Source organism: Humulus lupulus, chromosome 2 (assembly GCF_963169125.1).
Source record: "Humulus lupulus chromosome 2, drHumLupu1.1, whole genome shotgun sequence".
NCBI classification, from domain to species: Eukaryota; Viridiplantae; Streptophyta; class Magnoliopsida; order Rosales; family Cannabaceae; genus Humulus; species Humulus lupulus.
Window position 1 is genome coordinate 270853168 of NC_084794.1, and position 19697 is coordinate 270872864.

The window sequence follows — 19697 nt, forward strand, 5'->3', positions numbered from 1 at the left end:
CATCTTCTAATTTCTTCTCTAAAATTATTTAGCGTCTTTTACATAAGTTCAGTCTTGTTTTTCTTATATAACTTAGATTATTAAATTATTTTAGTATATTTATTATATTGTATGTCTTTTACTGCATTCTGTCAGTGGTATTTTGTCGCTCTTGGATATATAATATGATATGCTATGAAATTAGGAGTTAGATTTAATTTAATCTAGATTAATTAATTTGTGCTTTTAACATATACATATTCCAGTTGCAATTAATGGTGTAGAATTGCAACTGTGTTTTGAATTAATATCAATATTATAATAGGATTTACAACACTGCATTTCTACCTTGTCGTGCTCTTTATCTGTCAATATCTCTAATCTATCATTTTAATTTCACAAAATCCATCTCTTCAATTCTACTTTATTTTTATCTTTTATTTACTAATCTAATATTTAGTTGTGTTTGTCTCTCTGTGGTTACGACATAGCCCGTTTACTACTACGGCTGTTTAGGAATTTATTGGGTGATATCACCTCTCCTCTTCTTGAACGTAACCATTTTGAGCCCATCAAATGTTGAAGCCTCCTTGATTGAGCCATTATCTAAGGACCATAAGGTTTGACAATCTGATCAAGAGGAGTATCAAAAATTCTATCACAGAAATGTTTCGAGTGGCCAATTAGACTGCAGATGAAACAAAATGTGGGGGCATTCTCATATTTGAATGTTGTCCAAATCCATCTGTCGCCATTTTTACGAAGCTTCATATTTCTTTTCAACGGTTGATCGATATTGACAGACACACCCTCACCTGCAAATAATCTCTCAAAACACCAATAAAATTGTTTGGGTTGGAGGCCACAAAAGTATTGTTATAGTGTCAATATTAGTTGTGTTATAGTGTGAATATTAGATGTCTATGAGTTGACAATTAGGATTAATTAGTTGATTTAGTTTCCTAGAATAGCTTCTCTAGTTGTGTATAAATAGATGTTATATTTTCAATACAAGATACAATTCTCTTCACATACTTACGTGAAGGTTCAACAAAAACAACTAGAGTAAATAACTATCATGAGCTTTCTAACTGGGCTCTCCTCTGAGTTTGATTCTGCTAAGGCACAAGTTCTTTCTTTGTCTGATATATCCTCTTTACAAGATGTCTTTAGTCATGTTCTCCGCACGGAAATAACACCACTCGTTTCGCTTAATGGTGCCTTGGTAAGTCGCAATAATAATTATGCTCCTGGGAGATCATTTAATCCAAGTGGAAACAAAGGAGGTAGTTCACAAGAATTTGACACTCGAACGTTGGATTTGGAGGCATTATTTGCAACTATTGTAAAAAACCGGGCCACACCAAGTTTGAGTGTAGAAAGCTACAGTTTAAAAACCAGCATAAACACTTAGCTAATGTTGCATTTAATAGTGATACCTCTGACAAATCAATCCTTATCTTTGCTGATGACTTTTCCAAGTTCTCCAAGTATCAAGAATCACTTAAGTCTTCATCTCCTTCTATCACTGCTATTGTTGATTCGGGTAAAACTAATGTGTGCCTTCTTTCCTCATCCTCAAAATGGGTCATTGATTCTGGTGCCACAAATCATATGACATGTAATTCTAGTCTCTTTACTTCATTTCAGTCTTCTGCTTCTACTTCTACAGTTACTTTAGCCGATGGGTCACCATCGTGTGTTCGTGGGTCTGGCAACATCACTCCTACCCTTTGCTTTCTTTGTCTTCTGTCTTACATTTACCTAATTTATCCTTCAATTTCCTCTTTGTCAGTCAACTTACTCGTAATCTCAATTATTATGTCTCATTTTTTCCTGATCATTGCTTATTTCAAGATCTTATGACGAAGAAGATTATTGGTAAAGGACATGAATCTGGAGGCCTCTACACTCTTGATACATCGCCACCCAGCTCTATTGCTTGCTCTAGTGTTCTTTCTCCCTTCGAGGCTCATTGTCGGTTGGGTCATCCATCTCTCCCTTTACTAAAGAAGCTTTGTCCTCAATACAATATGTTGTCTTCCTTAAATTGTGAGTCTTGTCAGTTTGCAAAACATCATCATCTTAGTTCAAGTCCTAGAGTCAATTAACGTACTAATGTTCCTTTTGAATTAGTTCATTCTGATGTTTGGGGTCCTTCCCCTATTTTGTCTAAACCTGGATTTAGGTATTTTGTTACATTTGTAGATGATTATGCTCGTGTAACTTGGTTATTTTTAATGAAAAGTTGTTTAGAGCTATTTTCTTTGTTTTGTGCATTTTGTGATGAAATTAAAACTCAATTTAATGTTTCAATTCGTACTTTGCGAAGAGATAATGCCAAACAATATACATATGCTTTATTTCAATCTTATATGACTCATAATGGCATACTTCATAAAACTTCTTGTGTTGATACCCCACTCCAAAATGGTGTGGCGGAACGTAAAAACAGACACCTTCTTGAAACTGCACGAGCTCTCTTATTTCAAATGCATGTTCCTAAACCGTTTTGGGCTAATGTAGTTTCCACAACGTGTTTTCTCATTAATCGAATGTCGTCCTCTGTTGTCCTCTGTTCTTCAAGGTGAGGAACCTTACACAATTCTTTTTCCGCAAAAGTCTTTGTATCCTATTGACCCTAAGATATTTGGTAGCACTTGTTTTGTTCGGGATGTTTGTCCACATTTCACTAAATTAGATCCCAAGTCTTTGAAATTTATTTTCCTTGGTTATTCTCGTCTTCAGAAAGGCTACCGGTGTTATTGTCCCAGTCTTAACAAATATTTGGTCTCCATTGATGTCACTTTCCTCGAAGATACACCTTATTTCCCTTCTCTTCCCATTCCCACTTGTCAGGGGGAGGACGATGATTTGTTGGTCTATTCTATCACATCTTTTTCTCCTGACTTGGACCTATCACCAATCTCGCAACCTGTTCTTTTGAAGCCTCCTATTCATCAAGTTTACTCTAGGAGACAACCTCTTGATTCATGTCCTACACCTGCTCTTTCGTCATCAAATCCAGACTTGAGCGATGATCTTCCAATTGAATTATGCAAAGGTGAACGCCAGTGTGCTTATCCCATTTCTTCTTTTGTTTCTTATAATAACTTGTCGTCTTCCTCTTACTCTTTCATTGCTTCCCTTGATTATTTTTCTATTCCTAACACTGATCGTGAAGTCATATCTCATCTTGGTTGGCATAATGCAATGATAGAGGAGATGAATGCTTTAGATGATAACGGTCCTTGGGACTTGGTAAATTTACCTTCAAGGAAACGGACTATCAGTTGCAAATGGGTCTTCATGGTTAAGGCCAATTTGAATGGGTCAGTTGCTCGAATGAAAGCTCATCTTGTCGCCAAGGTCTGTGCTCAAACTTATGGAGTAGATTATTCTGAAACTTTCTCTCCTGTCGCAAAGTTGACATTTGTTCGATTGTTTATTTCCATGGCAGCTACTCATCATTGGCCTTACATCAACTTGATATCAAGAATGCTTTTCTTCATGGTGATCTTCAGAAGGAGGTGTATATGGAGCAACCTCCTGGTTTTGTTGCTCAGGGGGAGTTAGAGCGAGTTTGTCGTCTTCAAAAATCTTTATATGGTTTGAAACAAAGTCCTCATGCTTGGTTTGGAAAGTTTAGTCAGGCTATTGAGAAATTTGGTATGATGAAAATCAAGTCTGATCATTCTGTGTTCTACAAATGATCAGAAGTTGGCATAATTTGGTTAGTTGTATAAGTTGATGACATTGTTATTACTGGAAATGATGCTAGAAGAATCTCATCTCTTAAATCTTTCATTCATACCCAATTTCACACGAAATATTTGGGGGTGTTAAAGTATTTCTTAGGAGTTGAGGTCACTCAAAGTAAACAAGGTATCTTTCTATCTCAAAGAAAGTATGTCCTTGACTTATTGACTAAAACAGGAAAATTGGGGGCAAAACCCTGTAGTGCTACAATGACTCCAAATCTGCACCTTACAGGAGATGGGGAACCATTTGAAGATCCTGAAAAGTATCGAAGGTTGGTTGGAAAGTTGAATTGCCTTACTGTGACTCGTCTAGACAATGCCTACTCAGTTAGTGTTGTCAGTCAATTTATGTCATCCCCAAAAATTGATCATTGGGCAGCATTAGAGCAGATTTTTTGTTACTTGAAAGGAGCTCCATGACGAGGTATTGAGTATGCGAATCATGGACACACTCATATTGAGTGTTTCTCAAATGCAGATTGGGCAGGTTCCAGAGTGGATAGAAGATCCACTTCAGGTTATTGTATTTTTGTTGGAGGGAATCTGGTCTCATGGAAGAGTAAAAAGCAAACCGCTGTGTCACGATCTAGTGCAAAGTCAGAATATCGAGCTATGGCACAGTCTGTGTGTGAGAGATAATGTGGATATATCAACTATTGACTGAAGTAGGACTTAAAACTTTAGTACCTGCAAAATTATGGTGTGATAACCAACCTGCTCTTCATATTGCAACTAATCCTGTATTTCATGAACGGATGAAGCACATTGAGATTGATTGTCATTTTGTTCGTGAGAAAATTCAACAAGGCTTGATTTCTACAGGATATGTGAAGACTGGAGAACGACTAGGAGACATTTTTACGAAAGCTTTAAATGGGGTTCGGGTTGACTATTTTTGTAACAAGCTGGGCATGATTAACATTTATGCTCCAGCTTGAGGGGGAGTGTTATAGTTATGGGTGGCAATTCGTGTTATTGTGTCATAATCGTGTCGACACGATTATGACATGACATGATTATTATTCGTGTCAGAAATCCAAACCCGTACACGACACGATTATCTTAGCGGGTGACACGACACGACACGACACGATAACACGTTTAATAAATTTGTCATTTGACACAAATCTAAAACTGACACGATTAATACATAATTAAACGTGTAATGACACGACACGAAATTGACACGATTAACATAATATAAATAAATTTAAATGTTTATATCATCTTAAACGTGTCTTAAGCGTGTCATTTTCGGGTTAAGCGTGTTGACTTGAAAATGACACGTTTAATAAACGTGTTAAACGTGTCGACACGATTATGACACGGAAATTAAATGTGTCACCCAAACCCATTTATTTCGTGTCGTTTTCGAGTCGTGTCATCGTGTCGTATTGAAAATTGCCAGCCCTAGTTATAGTGTGAATATTAGCTGTCTATTAGTTGACAATTAGGATTAATTAGTTGATTTAGTTTCCTAGAATAGCTTCTCTAGTTGTGTATAAATAGATGTTATATTTTCAATACAAGATACAATTCTCTTCACATCTCATTACAAGTACCAATATAATTTCCTATATCAACGACCACCATCTCTAACATAAAACCTGGTCTCAAATCATGCAATTGAATCCATATATCCAACTCATTCAATCTCAGAGTTATTCTATCCTCTCCCTGCAATAGCCTTTCAAAAATCAACTAGTGCTTATTGAACGTCCATGGGCTACCCTCTATGACCTGTTGAATATCTACCTCATGGTAGAATTGAAAGACATATAGATTTGTGTCCAATGTTTTGACATACACACCCCTTCCCGGCCTCCAAAGAAAAGCCAACATGTGTTGCATAACCTGAAAGTCCACCAATCTGTCAGTCAAATATCTCCCCACTAAACACCATCTGTCATCTATTGGAAAACCTTCACCCTCTACATTATCATAGGATAGACCTCCCTCCTCTTCTTCCTCCAAAGTTATATTCCCATACCTCTCCTCCAGTTCACACATAGGACTACTTCCTGAAGCCATTTTGCCAAAAAGCTTAAATAATCCACCTGAAAAAGAACAAATACTCACCAAAAAAAGAAGAAAAAGTACAACCCCCATGTCAAAGGACAAGACTTAATAACTTGGAATTTTTTTAATAAGTAATTATAGTGTAAAGAGGTGTATGATTGAGAAAGTACACTACTTTTATAATTGGCCTTCATTGTGAGATATATTTATAGTGAAGGGATATGTAATTAGATTAGATAGAGAGAGAATGCATTTTTAGATTATATGTGGCATACGTGATAATTCATTTGTAGGGTTGGCAATGGAGATGAGGATTGTTGATTTACATTTTTTTTGTTCTTCCATTTGATCAACGCAACTCCTCTCTCCCATACTTTAAAAGTTGTGTATTTATCTTATACTTTTAGTTATAAGAAAAAGTAAAAACTTAGCGAAAAAGAGTGTTTAACGTCCAAAATGTGACAACTAGTAAGCGGTAGTTGTAATAAAGTTGGGCGGTCGATCCACAATGAGGTAATCTAAAACCTAAAGATTAGTAGAAAAATAACACAAAAAATTAGTAACATGAAATAAATAAAAATGAAAATGAAAATAGATTTGAGATTTTCTTGTTGTCTTTTTGATGAAATAATAAAATGAGACAAGCGAAATGAAAATAACGTGTAATCAAGAGTTGAGAAGGAGAAAGGTTTCAAGAATCATCCATATGTTTGTTTAGTTACTTAGTTACTTGATTCACAAAACTATAGAAGTAAATAATTCACATCCCAACATTTATTTGGAAAATCTAATATTAAAGTCCATATTCTTTTCTAACAAAAGTCCATTTTAGTTATAAAGTTATTTCCTTTAATAGCACAATGTTAATCTTATGAAAAATCTAAAAATGACAAAATACTCAAGGGCAATAATGCAATAGAATATTTAACATAAAATTATGTATCAATATTACTTTTACTAATTAGAAACACATAGAGAGAGCATGACTAATCTTATATATTATTAGTATAAGTAAATAAAGATGAGGTTGAAAGAACATAAACAACTCAAATGCATTATATTAAGAACATAGTAAATCAAAGTAGCAAAATAACATCATTAGCATATGGAATCATCACTAACCTTCCTAGGAAGATTAGGCCATTATGCTCATCATTTTCACAAAATTCTAAGAAGAAAGTATGAGAATAAAGTGAGTAGAAGTTTTGCTATAGTTTTGTTACTCTCAAAATTATATATCAAATGTGAAAGAATAGTCTCTATCTATAGAAGAAGAAAATGACTAAAAAGAAATTAAATTACAAATGAGGTTTACAAAATAAATCTGAAATATTAATAATAAAATATGATTTTTGAAAAATCAAATCTTAATATTAATATTAGCCTAGCCATTTTAGTGAATGGTCAACATGCTCATTTTTCTAAAACAACACAAAATGTGGGCTTTAAAGCTCAAAATGGAAGGTCCAATGCTCAAAGTGCACACAAAATGGGCTGGAAACACAATGTGGCAGCTGGTGGGTTTGACCAACACACAGCCAATGTAAGGAAGCTAAGTGTTGCAGCTGGAGTATGGGAACCAGGCATCTGCGAGTCTGGGTCACGCTGGGCTGCTCGCGAGTCACGGGCAGGGGTCAGGCACGGGTCGCTGGGTGGGTCTCTCGGTCACGCGGGCGGGTCGCTGGCTGCTGGAGGATGCAAGCGAGGGACGCGCCACTTGGCACACAAGCAGGGCTGGGGTAGCTTGAGATGTGGCAGGCGAGGGGCGTGCCACTTGGCTCGGGCTGAGCTTCTCCTTCAGCCTAGGCTATGGACTGCTAAAGGAAAGACAATCAATTACTCTTAAAAATGTCATCTTTAATTATTTCTTTTTCTTTTATTAATGTCAAAATGCAACACACTTTGTGAAAATTAAAATTAATATTTTCTATTAGAAAAATATATCACAATAAATTCATGAAAATATTAATTAAAATTTAATTTAATTTAAACTTTAAACTTAATAAAATGCTGGAACTAATCCGAGAGCCATACCCAATAACTAAAAGGAATAAATTCGTTTTAAAATCAAATTGATTGAATTTTATATACGGCAACTATTAAAAACAATCTATTCAGAAATAAAAGAATTAATTCCCTAAAAAATAGATACAAATGAATTAAAAGGAAAAAATATATATAAAAATAAAGACATAAGCTCTCTTACAGACAAAATGCCAAAACTTTCTCTAAAAAAACTCCTAAATTTACTCCAAAACGTTCATTTCAACCCAACACTAATACATTCCCCTATTTTCCTTACCATGTTCTCTTTCCTTCATTTAATTTCTTCTCAATTCTCATCCCATTCTTCACCCAACAAATCTCACAATGCCACCCCAAGCTCTCCATTCTGGTTTCGTGCTCGACCAAACCGCAGCTTTCACCATCAACTCTAAAATGCCAAAACGAGAAGAGAAAAACACCAAAGCCAAGACCACGAAAGCCCTTCGATCCCTCTTCATAGCGGTTTCGGTGCCTCTCTCATTGACCACGACCATCATCTTCTTATTCGGGTCGGGCCACCGGTACCGGGCCGTGGCAAAGCCCTTTTGGTTCCCACCAATGTGGTTCATACACCTCGCAGCGTTGGGCTCATCCTCCTTGATGGGCTTTGCGGCCTGGCTGTTTTGGGCCGACGGTGGGTTCCACGCCCAGCCCGATGCACTCCCTCTTTACATTGCTCAAGTTTTTCTCGGCCTCGTTTGGGACCCTCTTGTGCTTGTGATGGGCGCAACTAGGCTTGGATTGATTTTTGGTCTGATACAGTTTGGGACTCTCTTTGCTTGTTACCGTACATTCCGACGGGTCAACCCATTTGCTAAAGATCTTGCTAAGCCTTGTTTGGCCTGGGCGGCTTATCTCACACTAGTTAATTTTAAACTCATTTATCTTTGAGTTTGTGTGCGTGAGTTTTTCTTTTCTGTTTTTATATGTTTATTTGTAGGTTTTTTTATTTTCACCTTTTTTATATTGGTTCTAGGATTGTATGGGAGCATGAGGAACATTAGCTCATTTTGGTTGAAATTTTGAAATTAGTACTTGAATAATAATTATGATATTTTTTTGTTCATAGAAAGATAAGACCATCTCCTAAGATCTAAATTTTAGGTTAAATTTGATACAAAAATATGTCAACTTTTAAATGGCTTAATATTTGAAATTGCATATTAATACACAACAAGATACAAATTAATTTAAAAAAATCAATAATTTATTTAATATTTATTGATAATATACAAAAATTAATATATTTTTTTCATTTTATATAGTAAAAAAAATTAATAAAAAAATAACATGGTCAGTCATTAATTATTAGTTAATAAATAGTTAGTAATATAGTAAATAAAATAGTGACATTTATTATTGTACTAAATTTGTTTTATGTTATATTTTGTGCTAAATTTAACATAATTTTTAGTATGGATTAAATTTGACACATTTTTTAGAATACAAGTGATATTTATACTAAAATAAACTAAATATAACAATGCACTATCTTTTTGGCATTCTATTACAAATACTCTAATGGGATAAATATTATAAAATGGTGGTATTTGTAAAATTGAGCATTGTTATGAAGCATTTACATCATGGCCTGCAGTATTAATTTTAAAAAATATCATAATATTAAATCCAATAATTATACATTTGTACTAAAAGTGGGTCTATTAGTCTTTTTCATTTTATTTTATTCTCATTATTATCGAATATATTATTTAGGTAAATTAACATCAATGTCGTTATATTGGCGAGGAGTGCTCCCCTGTCCCTATCCCCATTTATAATTTTAATCTCCCTCTTCGCTCCATTCCTGCTTATTCCCCGTCGGAGACTGGGTGGGGAATCTCCTATTGGGACAGGAAATCTCTACGGGGAACCTATTTATTTAAAAAATTAATTTTATATTTAAATTAAAAAATAAAAAATAGTAAATACTATGTAAATTAAAATATTGCACAATATTTGTGATTTAAAATACTAAACATTATCTGAAAATAGAATTTAAAATATTAAAAAACTTACTAATATACTACAATAACACATAGAGAAATATATAAAAAATATTACCAAAATATATAATAATTTAAATGAGGCCATCAGGACAGGGAATGTTATCTCCTCCCCTGCCCCATTTAACATTCATGGATTGAAAATTATCCCTGTCTCTGTCACGTTTCCCATTTAGATTGGGATTCATTAGTTGGATGGACCAAAACAAACACATTCCTATTAACTAAGGTGGTGCTGGTTCAATGGAATTAAATTAGAATGATAATAGGAATAGTAATGAAATTGAATAAGAATAGTAATGAGAATGATATTATCATGTTTGGTTTAATTTTAAAATGAACACTAGAATTATAATTATTTTATTTGGTTTGACGTAGGAATGGAATGAAATAAGTGACTGCATTAACAAAGAAACTCTTTAACTTTTTTTTTTTAAAAATAGTCAATAAATAGATTTACAACAAAATGGTCATTTCACTTTTTTTTTTCTAATATTTTTTTGGAAATGGTCATTATATTTGTACCCCAAAAATATATATAGGTACCCTATTAATTAAAAAAATTAATTTTTAACATTTTTCTCAATAGTTGTTTTTTTGACATTCTTTAATTTTTTTTTGTCAATTTTAATAAGTTTATTTTATCTTATTTTCATAATTAAAATCATAATAGTAATATATAATCTTTTAGAAAAAAACCTCTACTTTAACAAGTTTTTATATATTTTTTGTTTTAATTTTTATTTTATTTAAATATTTAAACTATACATATTATATATATGGATTTTTTAAAATATGAAAAATAATTTTTTTTTTTAAAATGTGAGCATAAATTGAAAAAAAAATATTATATATTAATTTTTAATAAAAATAAGGTGTCTTAATTAAATTTTGAAGTGCAAATATAATGCCAATTTTGAAAATGTTTTCATTTCCAATGAATTCCAATGGTTTCGGAGGGGAATGAAAATTCCACTAAACATAGGAGTTATTATTCCTATGAAATTCCATTACCAAGCTTCAAACACCAAAACAAATATAGGAATAGGAATATTGATTCCATTCCAATCTCCAATTATGCAAACCAAATATATTGTCATAGAATTGTGCATTTAAATTTTGATCCAATTTGACATAATTTAAATAGTGTAGCCTAAGCAAGGATGTGTTGTGAAAGAGTTCGATAATCTTAACGGGGCAAATAGCACTTAAGGTTCCCATTTTATGCCCAATTATATCAATTAGGTCCCTATTTTAAATTTTTGAGCACTTAGGTCTATTTTTTCTAATTAAATGTTACAATTTAGGCCTTGTGCCATATTTATCATTTAAAAGCTATTAAATAAATGAAAAACTATAATTGTAGTGTTTTTTTATTATTTGTTTAATATTTTAGTTGTTTGTTTAGTTTTCCATCATTTATTACTATAATTATTTTTACTCAAACCTTAATAATTTAGGAAAATTCTTAAACTAGTGGTTCTTTTTTCGAGATGTAGATAAGTTATATCTATTTTTTTTTTTTATATTGTAGTTATAGGAAACTTTTCACAAATTTTAGACAAATTTTGAATAATTTACTTTGCAAAAAACATGGTTCAAATACTTGTTGCACACTTATGCAATAAGTTGTTTGAACGTCAATCAAGTATAAAAATTTGAGATTTACTCTCAAAAAAATCTACAAGGTCATTCACCATTTTTTATCATTATTACCCTCAATTAATTGTGGTTTACCTTCAATCAAGCTTCTGTGGTCGAAATAAGTAATCGTTTTTGGGAGAAGAATTGTCAAGTCTTTCTTTAGGAGATAAAAGCTCAATATTTGGGAGATCAATCACTATTCATTAAAGGGAGTTCAAACGTGAAAGTGATGAGGGAAAAATGGTTTGAAGATTTGTTATAAAAGTTCTCCTAGCTCAAAGTTAAGTGGAAGACTTATCCTATTAAACAAATAATAAAAAATACTACATTATAGTTTTTCCTTTAAATGCTTTTTAAATGATAAATAGGATGTAGGGACCTAACTAATAATATTAGTATAAACGTGTAATGTTACATACCCATCTTAATATAGCAAATATGTTGTGATTATGGCCGATTGTTGGGCGGGTTGGTTGGATTACAAGGCATTTTTACCCGTCCAATATCATAATCGGGTTAGCAAAAGTGAACCCGTAACCTGCCCAATCAAGAAAAAAATAAATTTAACTCGTCCAGTAGTTTAGGCGGATTGGTCGGGTCAACCCGCCCAAACCGAAGTGGTATTTTTTTTGGGCGGGTTGGTCAGGTCAACCCGCTCAAACCGAAGTTGTATTTTTTTTTTTTTTTACATTTTTGTAGTTTTTTTCTTTTAAATACTAGTACTAATAGTGTGAAGTTTATATTTTTAAGCTTAAAACAATATTTTTTGAAAATATAAATTTAATTAAGTATATATATAAATTTAATATATTTATTTAAATGTATTAAAAATAATAAATTAATAATAAGTTTTTAATTAGACAGGTCGGGTTATATTGAGCGGGTTGATACTTATTTTCAACCCGCCCAATGTAACAATTGGGCGTTTAAATTTTGATCGGTTTATTCGGATTGTGTTTTTTGATGATTTTTTCGAGTTGATTTGAGCAGATTATTCAATTTGAGCGGGTTGTAAAAATTTATGCCGAACCCTGATCCGATAAAACGTGGTCAATATTGGCAATGAGTTTTATTTTATCACGGTATGAAACAAAAGGACAAGGTGTTACATGTTAATATAACAGGTTCAACTTTCTAGTAAAACAAAAACAACAATGATGGTTTTTCTAATCCTTCTTTGACAGTGGTCACACATTATCAGAGTGGTCAATCGAACTCGCATACCATGTTTTACCAAGAATTTTTCTGCCTTGCCAATTTCAATAATGCTTTATTCTCTATCCCACAGAGATTCTCAAAAAGAGTAACATAATTTTTTTTTTCTTTCTTTTATTCAATTTTCTTTATCTCATGTGATTGATATAATACAAAAGACATCACATTTTCTAATCTAAATTTGTAGATTTTGGTTTGAGTAGCTTCTATGAGAATTTCATCTAACGGTGAATTTTTTATTTTAACTTATATGACAATTTAACTTAAGTGGTGTAGAAAAAAAAAATTGTGAGATCTTCCAGTATATAATCGAATAATAAATAAATAATTAAAATAGGGAAAGCTCGTTAGTGGTGTCCGACACATGGTTAATTGTTAGAGGGTCAAACTAAGCTTTTTGTCAGCACTTAGTAGACTTTGTCTGGGGCCTGGACAGCCCATATAAGAGTTGTTTACGTCAATTAGAATTTGGATCGAAATACGTGTGAATATGCAAAGCATCTAATTATCATCAATCCAAATATATTATTCAATAAATAATTCTACACACCTGATTGATTAGTATAACACAACACATGCCATGTTTTGTTTTCTCTCTAATTGAAGTTTCATCGTCACACACTTAGATATTTCTTCAATCATTTGAGAGTTTTTATTTTTTTTAATTTTTAAATGACTAACAAGTATGATGATAAATGAGTGAGTTATATCTATGACTATTTTATTAAATTATTTTTGATCGATTCCCACTTAGGTATATGAGTGAAATATTATCTCCTTTTTTATGGTTGTATTAATTAATTTTTGAAGTGACACGAAATTGGGTGTTATTAGGACACATGTTTCATCCTTTTATTCTTATTTTTATATAACAATCTTCGAAAGTTGGGTAATTTCTAATAATAGTTGACTAAATTAAGAGAAATTTGTGAAAATAGTCATTTTTTTTAATATAATATTTGTCTAAAATTTTTGATTGGCTATTTAAATCTTTCGACCATCTATCTAAATTTCTAACTAGCAGTCTAAATTATAAGAGACTATTTTGCAAAGAATTATTAAAACTAAACTAGAATACAAAATGATTTTAAAAAATAGATCATTTTATCCAAAGACTCTTAAATTAAAGATGTCAAAATTTATTGGAATGTTAATTATTAGTGATTGATTTTTGAGCTTTGTCGCCTCATTAATATGTAGTAAAATAATTTTTGGTAATTTTAATATTTATTTTATATAAATTAGTAATTAAATTTTAAATAATTAAATTATGATATGATTATTTATGACAAGTTAACAAAATTGTATTACAAATCAAGGATAAATTAATAAAAAAAATAAAGCTGTGACTAATTTGTTTAGAAATTTAACAATGGTGATTTTACTTTTATCAACATTTTTCTTTTTCTCAATTCTCGCTTCTTTGTAGATAAAACACTTATAAAAATTAAATTTTCTTTACACAGCTTTCTATATTGACAATTTAAGGAAAAAAAATATATACATTACTTAACCTTTATTTTATTATTCATTAGAATTATTATCTAATTATTACAATCTTCCACTACTTATATTTTGTATACATTTACGTTTTTTATTATTTATATAATTTTTTTGTGTCTTTTTACATAAACATATATTTATAAATATTTAATTAGAATTAAGAATAAAAGAGATTTTTCTTCTTACAAATAATAGAGCCCATTTAACCATTACTGTTTTGTAAATTCAGTTACTTTGATTATTATTATTATTTTTATAATGACATGTCTGGAAGTTACTCTATAATTACTGAAGTAGTAATTGCCTTTTATTTTAAAATATAAAATATGTTTGAATATCAAAGGTAAATATATATGAATTGTCATTTAGTAAAATAATTAGTAGTTACATAAAAAAAATATTATATAATAATATTTAAAATTGATAGTATTTAATAATTACACAATATAATCAAACCAATTTTTATAACCTTCGTAAGAATAAAAAATATATAATTAAGATGCATTAATTACCTCTAATCTAGTAATTAAAAATAATAGTTTGTAAACCTCTCAAATCTAGTAATTACAATTATATTTGATTGCTCCAAAATACACTTTAAGTGTGTGTTTGGAAGCAACTGCGTAATTATTTGGCGATGTAATTATTAAGGTAGTAAGGTAGTAATTATATATCTGAGTAATTACACTATATCTTAAAATATAAACTGTGTTTGGATGTCAAGTTGAAATTACTTATGAATTTATATTGTCATGTTTGACAAAATAGTTAGTAATTACACAAATAAATAATTTTATGTAATAAATATTATTTAAAATTGATAATAATTACCCACAATGCTATAAGAATTGAAGAGTGTAATTAAGACCCTCAATAATTCTAATTATATAAATTTTGTGTAATTACACGGCCAAACAAACATATTAAATTAAATTATTATTCTAAACTACACTCCAAATTCTAATTACATATTCACTTTCAAAATGTGCCCTGATTATTAATTTGTTATTGGAGATTAAAAAAACCAATAAACAGTGATTCACTAACTTTGGAAAGCTCATAATACACAATTTCCTAAAGAAGGGTGAGGGTGCATAGGAACGCGTATTCACTGTCTCACAGAGTATATTTTCTCTTGGACGAGATACGTGCGAGAATATGCTAAAATTGATGAAATAATAAATAATTATTAATTGAATAAATAAATAAAAAATTGCCTGAACACACTCTGTCTGTAACCCATTTATGATTTTCCTCTGCATCAACCTTCTTCAATTCCTCTCTCCCACCGACTCTGCTCTCTCTCTCTCCCAGATTCACATTCTCTCTTTCCTTAACTTATTAAATCCACATTTCCAAAAATAACCCTAAATTTTCCCTTATTTTACGACCTTAGCCCACCCATCCATTAGGGTCCAAAGGTCTCAGTTTCAGATCCTGAGGAAGGAGAAATACAGTTCGAGTCGCCGGTTCAACTCGGCCGAGTTAGAATGCTGGTGGAACGGTGTCTGGGAGTTCGCCGGGTCCGTCAGATCCAGAGGGCCATCCGCCACGGAATGGTGTCGTTCCTTTGCTTATTCCTCACGGTAATCGTCCTACGTGGCACCATCGGCGCCGGGAAGTTCGGAACCCCCGAGCAAGACTTTAACGAGATCCGTGACCATTTGTACTCGCGCCGCCGTGGCGAGCCTCACCGAGTCCTCGTCGAAGCCCAAAACGACGCCGCTTCGACCGAGTCCAACAGCAACAACTACGCCACTTTTGATATCTCTAAGATACTCAAGGACGAAGGTGAAGATGATAAGCCGGATCCAAATAAGCCGTACAGCCTCGGACCCAAAATATCCGACTGGGACGAACAGCGTGCCGAGTGGTTGAAGGAAAACCCTGGTTTCTCTAACTTTATCCGACCCAATAAGCCTCGGGTCCTTCTCGTAACTGGGTCGTCGCCCAAACCGTGTGAAAACCCAGTTGGGGATCATTACTTGTTGAAGTCTATCAAGAACAAAATTGATTACTGTAGGCTTCATGGAATCGAAATCTTCTACAATATGGCTCTTCTTGATGCGGAGATGGCTGGTTTCTGGGCCAAGCTTCCATTGATTAGGAAGCTTCTGTTGTCGCATCCAGAGATCGAGTTCCTGTGGTGGATGGATAGTGATGCAATGTTCACCGATATGGCTTTTGAGGTTCCATGGGAGCGTTACAAGGACCACAATTTTGTGATGCACGGGTGGAACGAGATGGTTTACGATGATAAGAATTGGATTGGGCTTAACACTGGAAGCTTTCTTTTGAGGAATTGTCAGTGGTCGCTGGACATTCTCGATGCTTGGGCTCCTATGGGTCCGAAGGGGAAAATCAGAGACGATGCTGGGAAGATTCTCACTAGGGAGCTCAAAGGGAGACCGGTTTTCGAAGCTGATGATCAGTCCGCCATGGTTTATCTTCTGATGAAACACAGAGATTTATGGGGTCAAAAGGTTTATTTGGAGAATCATTATTATCTTCATGGCTATTGGGGCATTCTCGTTGATCGTTATGAGGAGATGATTGAGAACTACCATCCGGGTCTAGGCGACCACCGGTGGCCATTGGTGACCCATTTCGTCGGTTGTAAGCCTTGTGGGAAATTTGGTGATTACCCAGTTGAGAGGTGTTTGAGACAAATGGACAGAGCTTTCAATTTTGGGGATAATCAGATTTTGCAGATGTATGGCTTCACTCACAAGACTCTTGCTAGTAAGAAAGTTAAGAGGGTTAGGAACGATACTAGTAACCCTCTTGAAGTGAAAGATGAGCTTGGATTACTTCACCCTGAATTCAAAGCGGTCAAGGTATCATCATCATAATCACGATCATTTTCATTATAATAATATAGATCTTTTAGCTTCAAGTTGAAGTATAATGTTGAGATGGGAAATTCCATTATTATTGTTTTCTTTTTTGGTTATAAGTTATGATGATACATATGTCAGTTGTACGTTATCGGTTACTCAATCCGTTCTAGCACCACCACCATTGGCTGTTTCTATTATCTTTTTTTTTTTTGGGATCTGTCTTGTAGCTATTTAAAGTTGAAATTGTATTGATTTTTGAAAGAAAAGCATAGGATTCCTTCCTCCATAATTACAAAAGGGCTTTTTATGTTGGTGGTGATTGAAACTTCCTTGGCCTTGGCCTGTATAGTGTTTATATTGCCTAATGTGAATTCTTGACACTGTTAAGGGATAATTCTTTTCTTTGATTTCCAGCAATAATTTTGGTAAACAAAGTTGTGTTGTGTTGTGTACTGTCTATGATTGGATTAAGTGATAGAATCCCACTTTGCTATATGATTTTATCACATGTTTGGTTTTGTTTCATCTCGAGAACTTTCAATTTTCTATGCAAGCAAACACTATGGAGGAATTGAAATTTTCTAAAAACCAGTGGCAGTATAATGTATTCATTAAGTTGAGGCATTTTTTCAATGTACGAGTTCGAAGGTGTATTCTATAAGATCAATATAGGGTCTGAATTTTGAACAGTGTGAAGACAAGAACTAAACACTAGCTGAACATCTCTCCCATGATCGTTATTATTGGCGAAATCTGTACTAGTCCTTTCTTGTTGAATTCTTTCTAGATTCTGTTATCATCTATCTAAATTTTCTTCAAGCAAATATCTACCATGTGATATCTTATATTGGTTGCCGCTTGCCACAAAATTTACTTAGAGGAATTCCTGGCTTTATAAAGCTGGAAAACAATAAAATTCTTGGCAAAGAAAAGATTTGAGGGAATAAGAAGATTCGCTTTCAGTCCGAAGATAGAACTATGTTGGTAAATTTGAGATATTGCGAAATCAATGTGTGATGTGATTTACAGGTGAATGGTGTAATAAGTATATTTGAATGGGAAAGAAAGTAACTGTTAGGAGGTTGGATTTATTCCGTCTCTTTTAAACGATAAAAAATCGTAACAGAATTATCTTGTAATTATTACAAAATTTATTCTTTTATTAATATATTTTTAGTATGACATGCATTGAACATGCCAAAAATAGTTAGCAAAGATGAGTAGCTGTATTTTTTTTTTAATTTTGTGGGTTATATTCATAGGGAATGACTACTAAGATGTTGATAAAGGTTTGTTTCAGCTCATGGATAGTTACCCATTCTAATTTTTTATTATGAAAATGTATATTTTAGAAATTTAGAACATTAATAAAATTTTGTTACATGCTTGCACTAAAAAATAAATTTTGATTGTTCGAATCTTGTTTTCGGCACCGTAAATTATTTGAAATTTTAATTTTAACAAAAACCAATTTTTGTTAGTATTGACAAAAAACTATCAATATCATAGTCTTTCCCTATATTTATAAACGGATAGTTCTATTTGTCACTTTTTTTTTTTACCATTCATGTATATTCGGTATCTTCTTAATATTTTTTTAATTAACACAAATATTCTCATACTATGACATTATTTTTCTTAGTACATTTTTCCCATTTTTTTTTAAATTACAATCTGTGTACTATGTAAAATTTAGGATTGGCAATTCGTTTAAACATTTTATATTTTCATATTTGTTTTGACACAACAGAACTTATTACATGAACACAAAATGTTTAATTAGCAAGTCACAAGAAACGACAAGCATAACATATTTAATAAATGTATTATGTGACTCATACATGGGATTGATATGTTTAACACAATTAAATGTGTTATGTGACATATGCACAAAATTGATAGGATTAAACATAATTATATAACTCTCTTTAAAAAAAACATAATTATGTAACAAATTATAAAATCTACAGTATAAACACAATATACAATTCAAGTAATCAACAACAATGAAGATAAAGTTATTCGTTCAAATTTAATTTAGTGTAAAGTATAATATATTTTGTTACCCGTGTTTTTTCAAAACATTTCACGTGGGGTGTTCTCAAAGGCATGTGTCCATTGGGGAGACTTGTGTCATATTTAGTGTTGGGTCCAAAATGTTCGGTTGGAAAATCCTTTCCTCATTTATCGAACATTCAAAATGATTCGTTTTGGTATGCAGAAGCTCCGAAGGCAGAAGCTACGGGTCAGAGGCGGTCCGCGCCTCTGACCCTTGAACGAGACATTCAAAAACAGTATTTTTGGAGGGAAATTCGGTTATTTCTTCCCACCATTCCAGGGTTTGCTTGAACTAACCAACTGCTTTACATACTTTGTCCTATAAATATAAGATTCGTAGAAAGGCAAAGGTATCGAACTTGGAACTGACTTAAGCATTAGAGTGTCTTTCTTGCAGGTGATCTCGACGAGTCAAAGGCAAACTTCATCACCGGAATAGTGACAGGGCATCATCCATCGTTGGGTTTTACCTCCAGATATAGAAAGACAAATTGTTGCTTCAACAATTGGCGCCGTCTGTGGGAAACGAAAAACATTTTCAGCCTTAGCCACGTGGTCGAATCAAGAACTCTCTTTTTGCGTCCAAGATCCTCTGCAAACCCAGGAATTATGCCACCAAAAGGCAA

General features: G+C 32.6%; 3 protein-coding genes across 3 annotated transcripts; all 3 read left to right on the top strand.

Annotated features, from left to right (window-relative positions):
- Positions 1-1057: 1057 nt before the first annotated feature.
- LOC133815489 (uncharacterized) lies at positions 1058-3692 on the top strand. Its single transcript, XM_062248326.1, has 6 exons — positions 1058-1324; positions 1462-1676; positions 1775-2031; positions 2116-2201; positions 2506-3311; positions 3440-3692. Exons 1-6 carry the CDS (start codon positions 1058-1060, stop codon positions 3690-3692), a joined length of 1884 nt encoding a protein of 627 aa, XP_062104310.1.
- Positions 3693-7762: 4070 nt separating this feature from the next.
- LOC133816680 (translocator protein homolog) lies at positions 7763-8859 on the top strand. Its single transcript, XM_062249043.1, has one exon. The coding sequence runs from the start codon at positions 8130-8132 to the stop codon at positions 8694-8696; it is 567 nt and encodes a 188-aa protein (XP_062105027.1). The 5' UTR covers positions 7763-8129; the 3' UTR covers positions 8697-8859.
- Positions 8860-15419: 6560 nt separating this feature from the next.
- Positions 15420-17407, top strand: LOC133819403 (xyloglucan 6-xylosyltransferase 2). The gene has a single exon (XM_062252653.1). The coding sequence runs from the start codon at positions 15664-15666 to the stop codon at positions 17023-17025; it is 1362 nt and encodes a 453-aa protein (XP_062108637.1). The 5' UTR covers positions 15420-15663; the 3' UTR covers positions 17026-17407.
- Positions 17408-19697: the final 2290 nt, after the last annotated feature.

Bases quoted from the DNA above. Each gene is read 5' to 3' on its own strand.
- LOC133815489 (XM_062248326.1), top strand. From the start codon at position 1,058: ATGAGCTTTCTAACTGGGCTCTCCTCTGAGTTTGATTCTGCTAAGGCA. The intron at 1,325-1,461 runs GTAAAAAACCGG...GACTTTTCCAAG, and splicing joins AGGCATTATTTGCAACTATT to TTCTCCAAGTATCAAGAATC. The intron at 3,312-3,439 runs GTCAGTTGCTCG...TTTCCATGGCAG, and splicing joins GTTAAGGCCAATTTGAATGG to CTACTCATCATTGGCCTTAC.
- LOC133816680 (XM_062249043.1), top strand. From the start codon at position 8,130: ATGCCACCCCAAGCTCTCCATTCTGGTTTCGTGCTCGACCAAACCGCA.
- LOC133819403 (XM_062252653.1), top strand. From the start codon at position 15,664: ATGCTGGTGGAACGGTGTCTGGGAGTTCGCCGGGTCCGTCAGATCCAG.